The sequence below is a fragment of the Sinocyclocheilus anshuiensis genome, unplaced genomic scaffold (assembly GCF_001515605.1).
Source record: "Sinocyclocheilus anshuiensis isolate Anshui unplaced genomic scaffold, SAMN03320099.WGS_v1.1 scaffold7, whole genome shotgun sequence".
Taxonomy (NCBI): Eukaryota; Metazoa; Chordata; class Actinopteri; order Cypriniformes; family Cyprinidae; genus Sinocyclocheilus; species Sinocyclocheilus anshuiensis.
In genome coordinates, this window is record NW_015549582.1 from 1461530 (window position 1) to 1481453 (window position 19924).

General features: G+C 35.7%; 1 protein-coding gene across 1 annotated transcript in view; it reads left to right on the forward strand.

Annotated features, from left to right (window-relative positions):
* The first annotated feature begins 392 nt into the window (after positions 1-392).
* The window catches only part of kcnb2b (potassium voltage-gated channel subfamily B member 2b), a 126854-nt gene continuing 107322 nt past the window's right edge, over positions 393-19924 (forward strand). Inside the window, exons 1-2 of the mRNA XM_016446083.1 lie at positions 393-463; positions 1571-2269. Coding sequence (XP_016301569.1) covers positions 1688-2269 — 582 coding nt within the window. The 5' untranslated portion in view covers positions 393-463; positions 1571-1687. The remainder of the gene's footprint in view (positions 464-1570; positions 2270-19924) is intronic.

Genomic DNA, 19924 nt, shown 5'->3' on the forward strand with positions numbered 1-19924 from the left:
TCTTTATGAATAATATTATAAATGATTATAATTACATTAAATGTAATAATAATTAAATTTTATATTTGTATAATTTTAGACAAAAAATGTAACATTATTATATATTATTAAAAGTATATATTATTAATGTTAAATAACAATCTGCAGCTCCACACACAGTGCGCGCGCGCCCTCCGCTTTTACGCGTCCGACATCTGCAGACATCCCGACTCACCGTATCAAGCCATCGATGGAGGCAGCGCTCTTAGCGAGACAAGGGGAGCTCTTTTAGTCACTGAGATTTCCCGGTGTTCTGTGCGATCTCCTCACCCCTTTCATGTTGAACAAAATGTGGAACACATGTCCGGTCATAACTGAAGCCTCCGCTGAGAGTTAGGAATCTTAAAGGAAACCCGCAGGCGTCTTTTCTCCCGTTTGCGCGCACAGCGGTTTGTATATGCAAACGGTGGTTTACTTCAGGAAGGTAAGAAATATAGTTTGTTGCATAAACATTGTTATGGCAAGTCGTGATGCCTGGACGTCGCTTGTTTGAGTGGAGCAGCTGAGATGAAGTGAAAGGAGATTTGTTTTTCAGAACAGGATCATTGTTTAATAGCAAGGCTACAAAGTTAAAAGCAATGCAACGCATACAGTAGAACGGTTTTAATAGACGCTGATGCGTTTGACAGCTCTTAATGTGAGAAACACAGTGGTCCAGATGGACACACAAGTTGTAAACGAAGATATTTTGGGGGATTTATGTTACTTTATTGCTTTGGTATATTGACTTCTAAAAGAAAATAAGATAGTTTAATGTTTGTGGATGATTACTGGAGAGAAAGAGAATGTTTGGGTTACAGAACTGTTGCATCTTTGCAGTTTTCTCTCTTTTAAGCGCATGTGGTACTAAATACAAATTATGTGTAACCTTTTAATCTAAAATATTTCTAAATTAACCAGTCATTTTTTCACTATGACAGAATCAACTTGACTACATCAATGATAATTTTTAAGGGATCGGGTAGAAAACAAGCATTAAATATTGCAGTTTTTAGTACTGTTAATGTCAGAAAATGTGATTAAGTTAGTTACATTTGTGCATAAAATAAAGAGGTTCTGAAGCTGCTGCTTTGTTTTTATTTGTTTAAGAAAGAAAAAGGAGATTTGCATGTTCTGACATCCTTCATACATTAGACTCTTGAACGTAACCATGAAATGATAGAAGGCCAGTGATGAATATTGAATGTGGCAATGAGATATTGCTTGTGTTAATTACTAATTCTATTTAGCTTAAACAAGATGTGCCACTATTCTCTTAGCTTAGGCTTTGGTTTAGTATACCAGAGCTTAAGTTTCTTCTTTACATACAGGGCACGCTTGGCTGGTGATATGTAAATCAGTTCTAATGCTGGCATTTAGTTGTGCTTCCAGATGTACTTTGCAAAACACTTACAGAACAATCTGACATATTCCTAATGGCTCTCAGAGGAGGGACTTTTCCTAAATAATTATGAGCTGGAATATTTTCCACTGCATAGAAAAAAAATGTAATTTCAAGGTGGAAACAACAAGTGTCTGTCTTTCTTCACAGCCATGGAGGGACTTGTCTAAGGAGGACCCAACATAGTCATCTTTTTCCAGTTATCTTCTGGTTGATTTTCATCTTTAAACCTCTTCCTGGCAAGAGCGGCCCGTCTCCTTGCACACAATGGCAGAGAAGACCGAACTTGGGGTTCCGAAACCTGGAGGCAGATCTGCGACTTCGCTTCCGCCCGAGCCTATCGAGATCATCCGGACCAAGGCCCGGTCCAGGAGGGTCCGTCTCAACATCGGGGGCCTCAACCATGAGGTCTTATGGCGGACCTTGGACCGGCTTCCCAGAACCAGATTAGGCAAGCTCAGAGACTGTAACACCCACGAGTCTCTAATGGAGGTCTGCGATGACTACTGCCTGAATGAGAACGAGTACTTCTTTGACAGACACCCTGGCGCGTTTACGTCCATCTTGAATTTTTACAGAACTGGAAAGCTGCACATGATGGAGGAAATGTGCGCTTTGTCTTTTGGACAAGAGCTTGATTACTGGGGCATCGACGAAATCTACCTGGAGTCGTGCTGCCAGGCTCGCTACCATCAGAAGAAAGAGCAGATGAACGAGGAGCTGAGGAGAGAGGCAGAGACTCTGAGAGAGAGGGAAGGAGAGGGGGAATTTGATAACACCTGCTGCCCAGACAAGAGGAAGAAACTTTGGGATCTTTTGGAGAAGCCAAGTTCATCAGTTGCTGCTAAGGTAAGATGCCGTGGTACACAACGTGACAGTCTGGGCCTCCAGGGGTTTTTGACAGTTCGCCAATAACCATTTTCATGTAACAACACAAGCCCTTACTTATTAATGATGAGGTACAGTTCAACCTCAGTGTGTGTTCTGTTTTATCAGTACATTTGGTTGTTTCAGAGTAGCTCTGTTCCAAAACCTAGTGAGCTACAGGTTCGTCGCTTCTGAGACAGCATCCTAACTGTTAGAAAATCTCATAAATGATCGATTTGGAACACTCTAAATTGGCTGTATCGCACAGGAGATTCAGCTATTGAGTTTGATGTTAGCATGTTGCTAAGCTAACAGTACAATACTCTAAATACAGCCTTCTTTTTTCTGTTCCAAAACCTAGTAACTATTTCGTTCACTACTAAGACAGCTACCTTTTGAGAATGGAACCTCATTAGTGATCAGAATTTCATAGGCAGGTCCCAAACAAGAGACTATTTTAACATTAGAATCTTTTACATTAGCATGTTGGCAAGCTGAATGCACAATAATGGTGAGGTCACATTTACTATTGTTCAACACATTTTCCAGGGTGAAATCCAGTCATTTCAATAGGAAAATAGGGATTTGATGCACTGACCAACAGAAAACTGCTTGGTTTGAAAGTGACCTATGTGTGAGTTGTGTTTTATATATCGCTATACTAATTACAATCGACAATGGACCATTTTACCTGTGAAATTTCGCTAATGTGATTGCACCTTAATAAGCACCTTCATTGCACCTTAAAAAAAATAGCACACAAAAAAATATATTTGGTAAAATATTCTGTCTGCCATCTTAGAGATTGGACATTCAATGGAGTGCATTTTGGGATTGCCTTCTTCAAGAAAGCTAACCACAATGCTTTTGGTTAAAATCGTGCAACAACAGCGTCTCACTAAAATGGCCGCACTAAGTTTTGGAACAGAACATTTGTGTCTGGTAGGGCTGTGCAAAAAAACCGAATGTAATTTTCATGCGCATCTCGTCAGTAAAGCCGCTTCTGGTGATTAGTAGTTAATCTCCAGCACGTGCTTTCAGATGGAGCGGCATTTACTACACAGAGCCGTAGTTCACTGACAAGCTACACAAAATCACGTTCAAAATTGGCAATGAATCGAATTGATTTTTTGCCCAGCCCTAGTGCCTGGATATTATTATTATATTGTTCCAGTGGTAAAAGAAAGATCTAAATTGATCATATTTATGCCTACTGGAAAACTGCTGTGCAAACATGTTGTTTGGCAAATTGGGTGTAATACTAATTTCAGTAGCAGGGAAATAACTTTTTTGTAAGTGTAATGTACAGTGGATGCAAAAAAAGCGATAAGTTTTGATGCTGCAAAGGTTTTGGTCTGTGGTTGAAGAGCTTGTTTTGCTGTTACGGATCACAGACAGTTGGCACCAGTTAGCTGTCGTATGCAATGTGTGCAAGAGCAGCTCTGCTCGTTGAGTCAGAGTGACCATGTATGTCATTGTCACATTAAAACTTATGAATATAATAATGCATAAAATGCATGGGATTTAGTGCTTGCTGAATTTTTGAATGCTATTGTTGTATATGTAAAGAAGGCCATATTCCTTTCATCTCACACAATGCTACATCTATCCAATTACATTAATTTAATAATTCATTGTACTTGCTCACAATGCAAAGATAACTCATTGGTGTATGTCCCGTGTAGCTTCTAATGTGTGCCTGTATCTATGGGAGTACAGTGCACTCTAAGTCTGGGGGAATGCAGATGAAATTCAATCACTGATCATTTACGAGGAGTGTCCAGCATAGAGCTCAGCTCAGATAAGGATTATATGTCACGTCTGAGATAGCGTATCATAAAAACATCCTCTCAAAGTATGACAAAAGTACATGGATGTGAGACATAATGAAAATATACAGTTGTTAGCATAACCGCTTTAGACGTCCTGCAGTGCGTGTTGTTTTTACCACAAATGCAGTGTCATCCGTTTTGTTGGGACATTTCCTCCACCTCTATGGGAATCATGGCTGATTCAATTTCAGCCTGCCTCCACCCACTTAATTTATGATACAGGCTCATGATGGAAAGAGCAGGAAGATTGTGGTAATATAGAAGGCATCAGCTGTTTCCTGCACTGGGTGTGGATTATAAGAGCTCTGACACTCACTGTGGTCTGGGAACACTGTGGTAATTCCTTGATTTTACCTCACAGGCAAGTAAGGGAGAGTCATTTGTGTTTGTCAGTGCTCTGTTAAGGCTTTCTAAACAGCATGCACAGGCACAAAGAGAGAAAATTACATGCTTAGAGTGTATGGTGTGCACGTGTGTGTTCCCAAATGTACGAACAACAGCTTGCTCATAGATCTTTGCCTTAGAGCCTCATGCAGTTTGAATGAGGGAAGCCTCTTTATATTCACAGGAAATCCCTCATATTAAAATATGTGCATGGTGCGGAGAAACCAATTTAAAGCTAGAGTGTCTCATTTTTGAGTCACCAAACAGAATGATTGTGCAAACATGGGGGAAATGTAATTAATTTAATTAATTAATTGTATTGTCATTTTTTTTCAGTGTAATTTAGATGTGTTAGTTTTAATTTAATTAATTTATTAATTAAATCATTTTTTATTTATTTTGTAGTTTAGTTTTAGTATTTTAGGGCTGCCAAAGTTATTGTGCTAACCGGTATAATTTTTTCAGTCTAGTGTTATTGTTATCTAGTGGTATTTTCATGTTTAATGCATTCATGTTTAATGCAGTTTTATAATATACAATGTATCAAAACTAAAAATAACTACATTATTAATTACATTAAATACATTATACTAATTACATTATACTAATACATTAAATACATTATACTAATTAATTTGTGAAAATTTTTTTTATTTTATTTTAGTTAGTTTTGCAATCCTGACAATGTACTTTATTTGCTTCCCACTTATGTTTAGTTATTATTTTTTATGTATGGTTTGTAATTTTATGTCAGTTTCTTCTAAACCTTTAATGACAGACCTGCTGTGAGCTACGAGGCTGTTAATCAATGATACATGCCTTTGTTGAAGCCACCAGCCTGCATTATTTATATTTTTTAAATAATACCATGAAAAAAAGAAATGTACACCAATCAGAGAATCATGACAAGCAAATCACGGCAAAAGAACACATTAGTGCCCACCCAATCCCATGAAACACTGCAAATGCCGTAGAGTCAGTCTCCCTACACTCTCAAACTACTTAAATATTTGCATATATATGCATATTTGGCAATAAACGTAATATGTACAGTTTCTACAGTATGTACACAATCAACACAATAGTTTTTCATTTGATTGCCAATTGCAATGCTTCATGGGATAGTAGATTTTACTTTAACTAAAGCCGTCAAGTACACAGTCTTATATCTTTGTCTTCTTGTCCTATTTTACTTTTTTTTGCTCCGAATGAACGTTTTTAATGTTGGGATTAACCTCATAGCTTGTTTGTTTGGTTCCTAAACAAACACTTTTTAAAAATCCCTATGGAAAAAAAATTGCTGAAAATGTGGATGGGCACTGTTGCACTGTTAGGCAGTTCAGCTTTGAGCTTCAGAGCATTTACAGAGTGAGAGAAAGAGTAGAAAAAAAATAAATAAAAATGCTCTTAGCAAATGATCCGATCATTCCCTGGTCAGTAAAGGACCATTACATACATGAATCGCCCTCCCACCGCTGCGACACTGCACGCACACATACAGAGATCTCATTACATCTCCTCAGAGGAATCTCCACTAATGTGTCCAAACATTACACCACCCAGCAATCATTTACCACGCTTCCTTTACTGTGAACACAGGTTAAAAATGGAAAAAGAGATGATTGACACATTCTTTAGGGGGTCAGACAAAAGGTAGAGTCGCATGAGACCAGTGTGTTTAGAGAAATTGATGGACTGGATTGAGAGAGAGAAAAACTGTGGTAATCTAAGTGAAACCCCAGCATGCATCACCTCCTGAATCAGTTCTTTTCAAACATTGGCCATGAATAATAAATGTAATAGTCAGTTCACACACAGGCACAGATTCACATTCACACAAACACACACACATACAGCTTGATGTAATGTTGTGGTCCTGCCTTACAGAGGTAACATTCACAGAGGAGAGAGAATCATTTGGGAGAGTTGCACCTTGACGTTATACAGCTATAAATAGGCAGCCAGCTAATGCAACAGTAGCCTTAGGTGAGGGTACAACATTTTCACTCACCAAGGGGATTGTACCAAAGGATGAAAGATATAGGAAGTCCTTCACAGGACAAACCGAGAAGGACTGGTAAAAAGAAAACAAGATGCGTTAATCCAAACGAAAGTCATTCATCTTCATAATGAATCTCTCATTTAAAGATTAAATATAGAATTCAGATGATGCTAGACTGCGTTAATAAATCAAGGTGGAGATGACGGAAATGCACTTTCATGTACAGTAGTGGAGGGCTTGTGTAGCGTTATATACAGCAGGGTCATGCATCATACATTAAACCATTAAACCGTATGTTTGTCCACATCTGCAGAGTTTTCCTTCAGGAACTAAACCACATTGGGTAATGTTGGGTACTAGCACATGTCTTCCATTTTATTATAATCAGAGTTGTAAATAAACAAAGTAGCTGTAAATACAGCATGCTAAGAGATGGAAGGCAACATTCCTACCAGATGCATTGCTTCAGGTGCTCTTAGTAAGTGTGTCACTGAATAATTTTACTTGCTATATAATTGTCTTTTGAGGCATTTCCTGCATGTCAGATTTTATGCATTTATTTATTATTCAGATATTTTCAATGCCATATATATTCAATATATCTTTAATGCCATATACCTGTGATTTCAGTACTATATATAGGCATTGGGTATTTTTTTTCTTTTTACATTTAGATACTGATAAATCCTTCTGAAATGTTAAATGAAGTTTAAAATACATTGAACATATTTAGTTAATATCATTAATAATCATTAATAATACCATTTATGGCAAATACATTAAATTATCTATATATACATTAAATTATCTATATCTACATTAGCTTTAAGTAAGCATTAAATGACAGCAAAGGTAATCTACATGTAAAAACAGAAAAAATTAGCAGGAACAATTAAACATCCATTTATCAGACAATACCAATAAGTTAAAAAGCCGATAACCGATATTGTACCAATATATTGTGCATCTTTATTCTATGAACATGAACAGAGGATTGTTCTGATGTCTTTTTTTTAGAAGATCTCCCTACATTGATATTGTATCAGTGTTTTTTTTTTTCATTAAAAATGGGATAGAACTACTTCACGCACTTCACCACTTGATAATATGAAAAGTAATGAAATCACATTGCATAATCAGGCCCAAAACTGCCTTGATTCTTCAAAATAAATAGAAATGTATAGTGAGGCCCTGAAGCTCACTCAATATTTGGTTAGTTCATAATATGTGATTTATTTATAGTCTCATATGCCTCACATAGGCCTACACCGCAGTGCCCGTGTAGCTTTGTTATTGCAGAGTAACAGCTGTGCCCTGTAGGTTTAAGTGACTGTTGCAGAATTGTAGAGCTCACTCAAACTTAAGTTAATAACCTTACTGAGTATTCATGCTAGAAGTGTAATTTTTACATGTTCGGCTAATGCACCTCTCGCATTGTATTTATGCCAACGTTTCAAACAGAATTATGAGGCTAAAATATGCAACAAATCTGCACCATGCTGGAGCTCGCACTAGCAGGCTGATTTAAATGAACCAGTTTGATTTAAAAGAGGGATCTAGGCCAGTATATTTGCCAACATGCCAAATTTAGAGGAAGTCTCATAATAATAGAGTGTGAATGGATTTACTTATCAAGAAATGAATTAAATTTTTATTTCGAAATAATATTTGATTGTCATTTCTATTTAATGTTTGCACGTTTTCACTTGAGTTTGTGTGTGTTGCGGTATATGTGTGTTTTATAGTGTTATATTTTGCTTTTAGTTTTAATACAGTATTATTATGCTGCAAAAGTTAGTATGTTAAATGACAATTTAAATAGCAACATAATTTCTCATGGCTTTCTAGTGTTATCACTTGTAACGTTTAATGTTCATGGTTAATAAATCTGGGTTCATTTTAAAATGTTGGTTAATTTTAAATTTTGAAAACTTTACAATAAATGTTGCTTCAAAAACTAAAGCTAAAATAAATTTTTGGCGACTTTTATTTTAATTTAGTATTTTTGTGTTTTTAGTATGTTAAATAATAATTTAAATAACAACATTAAAATTCATAGGAATTCCTGTGGTTGTTTATTGACATTTTTGGTAACACTTTACAATAAGTTTCATTAGTTAACAATAGTTAAATGTATTAGTTAACATTAACTAAGCATGAACAACAGCATTATTGATCTTAGTTAAAGGGGTCATATGATGCGATTTCAATTTTTCCTTTCTCTTTGGAGTGTTACAAGCTTGACTTCAGCTATTACTAATACATTATTAAAATCAAAAGTTGCATTTGTTAACATTAGTTAATGCACTGTGAATTAACATGAACAAACAATGAATAACTGCATTTTCATTAACTAACATTAACAAAGATTAATAAATACTGTAACAAATGTATTGTTCATTGTTAGTTCATGTTAGTTAATAGATTAACTAATGTTCTTTCTTTTTCTTCTTTCTTTTATTTATTTACTGAGCACTTCCACACAACGGACCATTGACCAAAGTGCTGTACAATATGTAAACACATAATAAAACAGTCTCAAACATAAAACACAACACTGAAACCACAAATAAAATGACATATATAAACTCCACAATTTCAATATACAGAGAAATGTCTATACCCCATTAAATGTTAATGCAAGGAAATATTCCTTAAGATTTTGTTTAAAAACACTTAATGTGGGAGCTGATCTGAGAGAAAACGATAATTAATTCCAGAGTTTTGGAGCTATTGCTACAAAAGCTCGATCTCCACTTCGCCGTTTAGTTCTTGGAATCATCAAAGCCAGCTGGTCAGCTGACCTTAGAGACCGTTTTGGCTCATATTTTTCAATCAGTTCCACCAAGTACACAAATTACGTTAATGTTAACAAATGACACCTTATTGTAAAGTGTTACCAAATTTTCTTATTTAATAAATGTGGTTTACAAAATTTGAATTTAATTAATTCTTTTTTTATTTATTTTGCTGCCAAAGTTAGTGTGTTAAATGATAATTCAAATAGCGACATACAATTTCTCAGGGCTTTCTAGTGTACTTTTTTGCCATTTTCTTTTTTAATAAATGTGGGTTACAAAATGAATGAAACCAATAAAATAAAAATAAAAATAAAATTGTGGCTAATTTTATTTTATTTTAGGTGGATTTAGAGTCATGAAAATGTATTTTAATTAACTTTTTTAGTATCATATTTCATAAAAAATTGTAACACTGGCATGCTCAACACACATCTTCACGTGTGTGTGTGTGCGTGCGTGCATGTGTGCGTGTGTGTGTGTGTGTGTGTAAACAGGCGACTGTGGTCTGCTCCCAGGAAAGTCTCAGTCAGAAGTCGATATGGTTCTTCACTATTATCAGTGGTGGAAAGAAGCAGCTGGTGGATCTAGAGATTATTACTCAACTTTCATCCATGCAAATTGTGTTTTGTTCTAAAAAAACCCAAACTTTTTCAGTACATTGATCTTTTTTGATATTTCTTCCTGCTTTTGTGAAAGCTTTGATTTTTGAAGTTGGACTGTACAGTAGTTTTTGTCATTACTTTTATAAAGACACACTTCTAGTATCATTTGCCACTTAGCTTGTGTGCTTTGCGGCTGTGTACGTCCCATCAGATGTTTAAAACGCATTATCATGACACCAAACTGACTTTCAACGCCATGCTGTCCTTAAATTAGAGGATACCTCTGGTCCAGCTGTCATTTACAGAGCAAAGGCACCCTCTTCTAAACTGCACTAGTGTAGTTACATAATACTTTCCAGAGAGACCTAATCAGCATAGGCTAACATTTAGGTGCCACATCCTAAATCCTCTTTACGCATTCATAATCGGATAAGAACTCTTTGGATCCTCTGGCTTTGTATTGGTTGCAGAGCATCACAATTGAAGGGAATGTTCCAGACTTTGCCCTTTGTTTAAAATTTGATCATAAAAAGCTTAGATGCTTTTGAATCCTTGAGCATTTACATTAACATTCAACCTATGGATATACAGTAATCCAATTTATGTGGTGCTCACATATCTATATACTTCAATTATACTCATGAAACCTTTATTTTGTAATTATTTACTCATCCTCATGATATTTACCCCTGTAATGTTTTTTCTTCTGTAGAACACAAAAGAAAATGTTTAGCAGAATGTCAAAGCTGCCCTTTTTCATTCAATGGAAGTGAATGGTAATCATGTTCATTTTAGTGAACAATGACTTAAACTTTGGTCTGCTTTCACCACATATCATATGTCTTCAGAATAGACCACTATTATGATGCTTTAATGGTGCTTTATTGTCCATTTTGGAGTTTGTAAGCTCTAGTCCCCATCCATTTCCATTGTATGAAAAGGTGCAGCAGTATAAACATTCTTCAAAACTTATCGTTTTGTGTTCCATAGAAGAAACAAAGCCACTTTTGTTTAGGGAGCAATTCTCAGTATTGTTTATTAGCATGCATATTGCATCACTAGCTTACTGGCTGTGCATTAGTACTTATAAGGCACATATTAATGCCTTATTCTGCATGATCATATTTTAGATCCCTTACTAACTATTAATAAGCAGCAAATTAAGAGTTTATTGAGGCAAATGTCTAAGTTAATAGTTCGTTAATAATGAGAACTAGTCCCCAAACTAAAGTGTAATCAAAAAGCCATATGGGATTGGAACTCTTAAGTGGGGGTGAGTAAATTCTGACTTTAAAAGTTTTATTTTACATTTTTATTTTTGGGTAAACAGCTTTTGCAAAGCTGTTTGCAAAACAGCAAAACTCATAAGTCATTTTAAACTAATGTAGTACCTTTGTGGACAAACCATTTGCATCCAAAAAACCCTGAATGGCAGATTGTACAACCATGTGGCCATTTTTCATTTTGTGAAATAAACCCAGCACAGAAAAATTGCTACAGTTATAGGTCGGAGAACAAGTGATGGAAATGTCAGAGTAATTATAAAATGGTACCACGATAATGCTAACCACAACAGAGAGCACTAGCATCAGACACAAACAAATAAGTGTAAATGACATGGGGATATCATTCAGGAAGCTTAGATTATCTCAGGAGCTTAAGGCATCTGAAGTGATCCCATTTGGCTTGTACAGGACAGATATTTAAAGGGGTCATATGATGTTGCTAAAAAGAACATTATGTTGTGTATTTGGTGTAATGAAATCTGTTTATGCGGTTTAAGGTTCAAAAAACACATTATTTTCCACATACTGTACATTATTGTTTCTCCTCTATGCCCCGCCTTTCTGAAACGCGTCGATTTTTACAAAGCTCATCGGTCTGAAAAGCAAGGTGTGCTGTGATTGGCCAGCTATCCAGTGCATTATGATTGGCCGAATACCTCAAGCGTGTGACGGAAATGTTACACCCCTACCATATTGTGATGACGCCCTGTGAAAGGAAAAATTGAAATCGCGTCATATGACCCCTTTAAGGACACAGCAGTAAATGTAAGGTGAAAAATGTTATTTTATCTGAGGAGTTTTTAAACTGGAGAAAGAGAGGAAATATCACTGGGCAAAAAAAAGCTAGGACTTGCCTCTTACTATTGACTTCATTCATTGATCTGCACCAATGAAATCCTTGGCATTTCTGATTTGCAGTTTTAATTATTTCACACATAACCCAGAAATCAATGGTGCCGGTAATTACAAAAGCATGGGAGTGTAAAAAACAAGAAACAAGACTTTTCACACCAAGCTCAAGACAAATATGCTTCACGCTTAGTGCTTTGTTTTAATGGCCCGGCAAGAGAGCTTGGTGGCGGGAGACATCAGAAACATTGGCCGGGGTCATAACATCCCCATGAGATGCCGTGGCATTGCATAGCATGGCTTAATTTTATGTGCTGCTGTGGCTGAAGAAAACAAAGAGACAAGAATGTGGTGAAAGAACAGCTTTTATGTTTAATGTTGCCAGTAATTTGATGATTTGTCTGCCAAAAATAAACTGCCAAAAAATAAATATATAATTTATTAAGCAATATGTGTAGAACTCACATCTGTGAAAATGTAGATCAAAGTCACATCCAAGAGGGAAGAAAACTTTTAATTAATGCAAAAGATGACAAAAAAAGTCTAGATTTGCGTTTTGAAGTGTTTGAGACAGAGAAGCACTGAATGAAGATGTCTGGCTCTTCTAAATGAGGTGATGGTCCAGTAGCTGTAGCTCTATTTGAGCCCTGAAGAGACATGGTTTTGTATTCACTGAATCCCTCAGTGGAGAATTTCGATCCCTGGTAAACTTGCTGCAATACATTGCAAAAAAAACAAAAAAACGAAAACAGTGCTTTAAAATAAATAAAGATATTGTGTTTGACAGCCCCTTTGAAAATATTCACGGTTGCTGTGAAAGTATACTCTGACCTGATATACTCTACAACTCTTACAATCCTCACCTTCAAGAGATACACAGGTTCAGTCCTGTTTTAGAGTGTCAAATGTGGTTATGCTCATGCGTATTTTGGTTATAAACAGAGATATAAGATTTTTATACATTTAGTTCTGGTTCAAGACAGATTCTCAGTCTGTGCATTGGAGTATTTTTCAGACTCTTTCTGCAGGTTGCATCGCATCACCAGTAGGTGGCGACAAGTGACGGTCTTTATGAGTGATGAATGATCACTGGCTGCATCCGAAATCGCATACTCTCTGACTAGTTATTTCTTTTCAACAAGTAATTACTTAGCAACTGTTAAAAAAGTATGTTGTATATTGTATGAATGTGTGTAGTATAAATGCAATCTGGATGTAAAGTACTACATTCGTAAAGATGTCATTGTCACGTGAACTACCAGAGTCAGTTGCGCCTCTTCAGTGCCATTCACAAATCCTCTCCTGTGGCCTCATGGGATAGTAAAGTGTCCATTAGATGCACACTTCAACATAATGCAAATAGTAGGTCATCCGGAGACTTTTTGCCTACTATTTTATGAATAGAATAAATTTGGAAATACTACTTGTTTCACATACTTGTTTCACATACTGGAATCGCATACTGTGAAGTATACGATTCCAGATGCAGCCATTGATTCATACGATGATGTGAACTGTCCATCTTAGTGAGTCACTGAATCATTCATTCAAACAATTCATTCAAAAACACTAATTCATTCAGTAGCGAAACAATTGATTCCTTATAAGTGAGTCATTGAATTGTTCACTTAACCAGTTTGTTAAAAAGACATGCGCTGGCCAATAAGGGAATTATTTTAGTTGGCAGAGTGAAAATAAAGAGAGAAACTGGAAACAGTGTGCCTTAAATGTAAGTTACTCATTTTAAATTCTTGTTTATTGAACTGTGAATCACACTTGCAGTCCTGTTGTCAGTTGATCCTGATTGCAATTAGTATTTTGCCTCAATTGGATTAAATAACGTTTTGTCCGTGGTGATTTAGACTTCACACAGAATGTGTTTTTGAATTCCACTGCAGTTTTCCATTAATGTAAACATGCGCTAGACATATGTTTGACCATTGCACTCGCATCTCGCGTCTTTTGTAGCATTTCACGCGTGTGATGCTGCATTCTAAAAATGTGGCACTCAAAGAAGTTTTACTCTTTAAAAATATGTCACTAGACCTTGCATTTTTGTCATTGCTGCTTTTCATGTTTTTAAATGTAAAATCGCATTCTGAGTGAATGGGGCTTATGGCGTCGTGGAAGACATTCTTTGATGTTTACTGTTGCTATTTTTACAAGCGAAAATGGAAAAGCTTGACTTTCCATTATTCTTATTTGGTCTGCATCTGTTGTTGCTTAAACAGGGCAATTCAAGAGTCACACCTGGCATTCAGTACAATTGCCAGTCCCAAACACTGACTGTCAGAACATGCTCTGTAGATTGAGATCCTGTAAGACAAACTTCTGCGTTTTTTCTTTTCTTTTGTATGATCTAACACATCACAACCAAATGTCAGTCTGTAACTCCCCCTGAAACTGCATTTTTCTCGAGGTGTGGGAAGACGTGAGATCTTTCATGTCCTGTCATCTTTCAGGAATGAGAAGACACGGTGGCATACTGGCACCTGATGCAACACTTCTATATTTGGCCATAGTCTATCATGTTTGCGATGCTGTACTGTATGTGCTCCTCCAGGTGTCCCTGCCGTGATGGGCCACCTGCTGCTGGTCATTGTCAGGGGGCAGAAGGTGTGTCGTGACCACATCCTTCACAAGCACTCACAGTGGGAGTGGTGCAGATGATTGATGAACTAATTGTCTCGGTAAAACATCAAGTTAGATGTCAGCAATAGTCCTTGGATTGTTTCTGTCCTTGCTAGCAAAATAGACGAAACAGCTGAAACGGAAGTGAGAGACTAGGAAAAGTAGGAATAATAATTAACTACATTTTTCACCCCTCTCTGTGAAGAAAGCCCAGTGTTTGCAGTGTTGCCATGGAGATCTGGAAGGGTTTGGTGCACGGGTGTGAGTCTGACTGCTATCTTAAACTAATGACAGAGCACAATTCCACTTACCAGCTTGGAATAAAAAAGACCATCATTTAGAGCAATAATGTACATAAAACAAAAAGGAAAAGGAGGAATGTGACTAAAATTGGACTTTTAACCTTATTTATTTAACCAAGGGAGTTTATTTATTATTGTTAATAATATAGCTTGTTTTTTTATGGCTGGATAAAAATGTGGATACTGAGCCAACAAAACAATGCTTGAACAGTTTCTGCAGCCTGCTTGTTATTAAAAACAAACAAAAAAAACTTTAAAAGAGGATTTTAGAAAGCTCAGGTGTGTATCTGAGCAGTTTTTGATACTCATTACATTTCATCATTTTTGGCATTTTTAAACCACAGATTTTATATGAAATGAGGGAAATGTGTACACTGGTAAAATGTTTCATTTATATATAAAAATAGCAGCTTTGGTTGCCATAACCTTACCATAAATTGACAATTTTATTACATATTGTAATTTTGGTCACTGTATGTTTTATAGATAATTTTAGCAGTAGTTTTTCATAAAAAGTTAATGTCTATTGTAAATACATTTTCTTTATACATTTTCATTAAATAATTATAAGGGAATGCAGGTTTCGTCTGGCTTTTCGACTGAGCCTGGTTTCTCCCAAGGTTTTTTCACCATTTCTGTCACCGATGGAGTTTTGGTTCCTTGCCACTGTCACCTTTGGCTTGCTTAGTTGGGGACTCTTGACTGATTACAAAGACACAATTGAAAGTGAGCTGAACTGGATAATGTCATCACTGAATCATCACTGAATTACTCTTTGTTATTGTCCTCTTGCATTACTGACATATATGATATTTTCCTGTTTTGACACTGTAAAGCTGCCTTGACAAAATCAGTATTGTATAAAGCACCATACAAATAAAGGTGACTTGCTTGACTTGAATTCATCTGCTTATAACATTTTTTTATTTTTTTTACAATATTTTACATTAAAATCACACATATTGTCTAGTTAAAAGTGTAATTTCTTTAGCATTAATTGTAAGATAATTTTTCAGTGAATGTTTTGTCTTAAAAATAATTGTCACCTAATTTTAAGATAATGAATTTTCTTCTAAGAAAGGGCATTTTACAGTAAAATTACATATATTCTATTAGTACAAAATATAAGTTTTCATTCTATATTGAGAAGAAACTTACAATTTATAGATTTTACTGTAACATTTTTGCGCTCTTTTTTTGCTATTGAGATTAATATTTTTTAAACTGTGTATTTTCTTATCATATTCATCTCTGTGAGAGTCCAAACGGGAGCGCGAGAGAACGAGAACAGATGATGTTACCCAGCAGCCCCCTCAGACATACTTAAACGCGCTTCTTGTTTTCTTGGCACCTACACTGCCCCATCCAATCTATAACCGATCCATCTGCCAAGCAGAAACCGTGGTCGCGAAAATTAATTGTTGTGCAGAACATTTAAGGAGGGAGGGATGCATTCCAATTCTGTTTAAACAGTGAAAAAAATATTTTGAAGAATGAAATAAAAATAATAATTATCAGGCATAGTAAAAAGCCAGCATGGAAAATTCAGAAATGAGGAGAGGTGGAACTGTGCCAATAGTTGGACAAGGCGTGATTGTAGGGTGGGACGAGAGACAATGAGAGAAACTAGAGGAGAGAGAGATGTGGTACAAACTGTTATCAACCTTTTAGAATGTTACACCAAGCGGCACAAGCCACTGTGGGCCAATGCCAATTATATGTCCACACAGTTTATTTAGTGTGTGCCTGTAGACAGTGCTGTTACTCTCCTGGGCCCTCACTCCTGCTGTGCCCTCAAAGACCTATGTCCTGATCAGGTCCACGATGTGTTCGGCTCTTAATGAGCTTAAAGTCAAGGGTCTTGGTCTTGGACCTGACAGAAAGTGACAGAGTCGCGCTCCCAACACCCCATCATGGTCAGAACACCATAACCTCTGTTTAACCGACCTTATAATGCATTTTAAACGCCTGAGGGTCAAATGTCAAGTAAATAACACAAGGATGCAGTATCTGTGGTGCTGGGGATGCTTGGTGAGCAAAGGTAAACTTTTGCCATCTGACTGCTCTTCCTCTGTCCTTCCTGTTTGTCTTTGTAAGTCTCCTCCCACACGCTCAGAGCTGCAGGTGCTATTTTTCCACACAGGATTTGGCACAGTATAGTAGGCTATTTGTCTAAATTCAGTGACTGCTGGAATATTGCCTTCCTTATTTGTTTGACATTGTGATAAAGCAGGGCTGGATCAGCAAGGACCAAGGGGCTCAAATAGACTCCCAAAACCACTAAATGGCAAAAAATCTATTTCTTTGACAAGCATTATAGTCATGTAGATAATAAAACTCTGAAAATCTGTATCATATTATCCTATAATCTAACTAGTGAATACCAAAGGATTTCATGTAACGTTTCCCAATTTGATAAAGCAACACATCTTAATTCAAGTTTTTTTTTTTTTGTACAATAGTACAGCAAAACCAAAAGGATTTTTCAAGTGCAACAATTCAAATCTTTGTCCGAGATTAATTCTGTTTTGATTCGTACATATTTATGTATACTCTCAATGTCCTGTAGGATAATACGGATTATAGCGAGCTTTAAAAAAGTGGAAGTCAAAAACAATCTTTCATTTTCTGTGTCTGTCATTATTTCAGTATTTGTTTATTCACATTTACATGAGTCAGTTTCAAATGGCATTTTCTTTCAATCTGGGCTGCAAACCAGCCTGAACAGTTGGCATGTTCTGAAAATGACCTTGATATACGCTTTCTCCTTGTCACTCAGAAAGCTATTAGTCGCAAACTCAGACTAAAGAAGATAATTTCACATTTACAATGCACTGATATGTCATCTTCAGACATATATAAAAACAATATTTTTTACCATGTAAGGACTGAGTGGTGAAGAAACGCTACTGTTAATGCAGGATTTCAGTCATGTACACTGTGTATACGATTGATTTGATATGATGAACTTACTTTAATTTATATAAGAAGCATTACATTGATCAAAGGTTACAGTAAAGATATTTAATATTACAAAAGACTTCTATTCATCAAAGAATCATGAAAAAATATATATGATGGTTTCTTCAAACTGTTTTCAACACTGATAAATATACAAAATGTTTCTTGAGCACCACATTGGCAGGGTTTGAAATTAACGGGCGGGTTACTTGTCGTAAGTTATGTTCACTCATTAATTTCTTTGGGAAGTTCATGCAAGCCAAATCTGCGGCGGTTTAGCGCAAATACTGAACTTGTGAGACATCATGACATTATCGAGTATATTGCAAAAACCAAACAAAACACACCTAAGTTACAAAGTGCACGCATACGCGACGTGATGTAGTCTGGTTAGACTAACTTTGTGCTGTGCGCATTTAGAGTGCATTCTTTCATTGCATGATTCAGTCTGTTAATATGCATTACGAATGATCACATAATTCAAGATAAGGGGGTTGGAAAATGTATATATTTATATCAATTCATATAGTTAATATCACACGAAGAGTGCCGTTTTAAAAAAAAAAATCAGCATGGTTACAAATGTGATATTGATTTTATACAACAGTTCAATAAACAATAAGTTAATATCAAGAGACTTACGTTTTAGACACCATATTGGCTGTTTTTGCGTTATTTCGCCAACAGAAAACATTCCAAACACAGCGCTGTTTTGCGTCTCTTGAATGAATCAACCGTTTAAATGATTCGGTTCATTCGTAATGACTCACTTAACAGTGACTTGCTGCCAATTACTGGCGGATTTAATTTCACATTTAAAGTATCTTTTAATTTTTAAAATAATTTAAATATCACTATTCAACATTTCATGTTTAAAATATCAAAACATTATTTATGCATTTGTAACTGCAGGTTAAAGCATCCAATGTCCCTCTAAGCTGCATTAACATGTGTAAATACATCTGAATGCCACTTCATATTCAATTTCTGCAAAGATGAATTTTATTGATACTGATTTCATTTGTTTAGTAACAGCCTAAATGTAGTATTGTTATAATTGCCTGATTAAATGTAAGAATTTGACTCAAAAGATGATGCACACTTTTAGTAAAAAATGGATTTATAAAGGTAAAAATGCCCATAAAAGGTAAAAATCAATCTAAACTTATTGGAAAAGATTAATTTCTATAACTGCTGTGAACTGACCACACAGAATATGAAGAATATCAAAAACCTTAGGAGTCAGCTGTCCACGGTATCCTTAAGATATCAGCACAATAACACACTCAGCAAAATATTGTCTAATTATCTTTATCAATAAAATCCCAGAAAATATTGAGATATTATTTTTTGTCAATATCGCACACCCTTAGTACCGACACAAAATGATTTGCAACAGTCGCTTTGTCATGTAGACAGCCTCAAGCTGTTGGTTTATTTCAGGGTTTTTTTGGCTGGTAGAAGTTATGAATGGCCGGTAACTTAAAAATTTAGTAGCCAAACTGGCTGGTGAGTAAAAAAGTTAATTTCAATCCCTGCACATTGGTATATTAGAATGATTTCTGAAGGATCATGTGTAGGGGTATGCCGGTATCAAATTCTCATGTTGCGATTAATTGCTAATGCTTTTATTACGGTATGCGGTATTATCACGATATTTAAATTTTGTTTAAAAAAAAAGTGGTCATAATACAGTATAACAGGTTTAATAACTTTTTTTCTTATAACAAAAATAACTGAACATTTAAATGCAATAAAGCAATACAGAAAAATGTATAAAGTTAAAAGTTTTACACAGATTAAAGTGCAAAAGAACTATAAAGACCAATAGGTATCACTTTACAATAAGACCTCATTAGTTAACCTTAGTTAATGCATTAACATTCACAATGAGCAATAGCTACATTTGCTACAGAAGTTATTAATCTTTGTTAAAAAAATACAAGTCTTAGTTCATGTTAGCTCATTAAATAACACAGTTGCAACT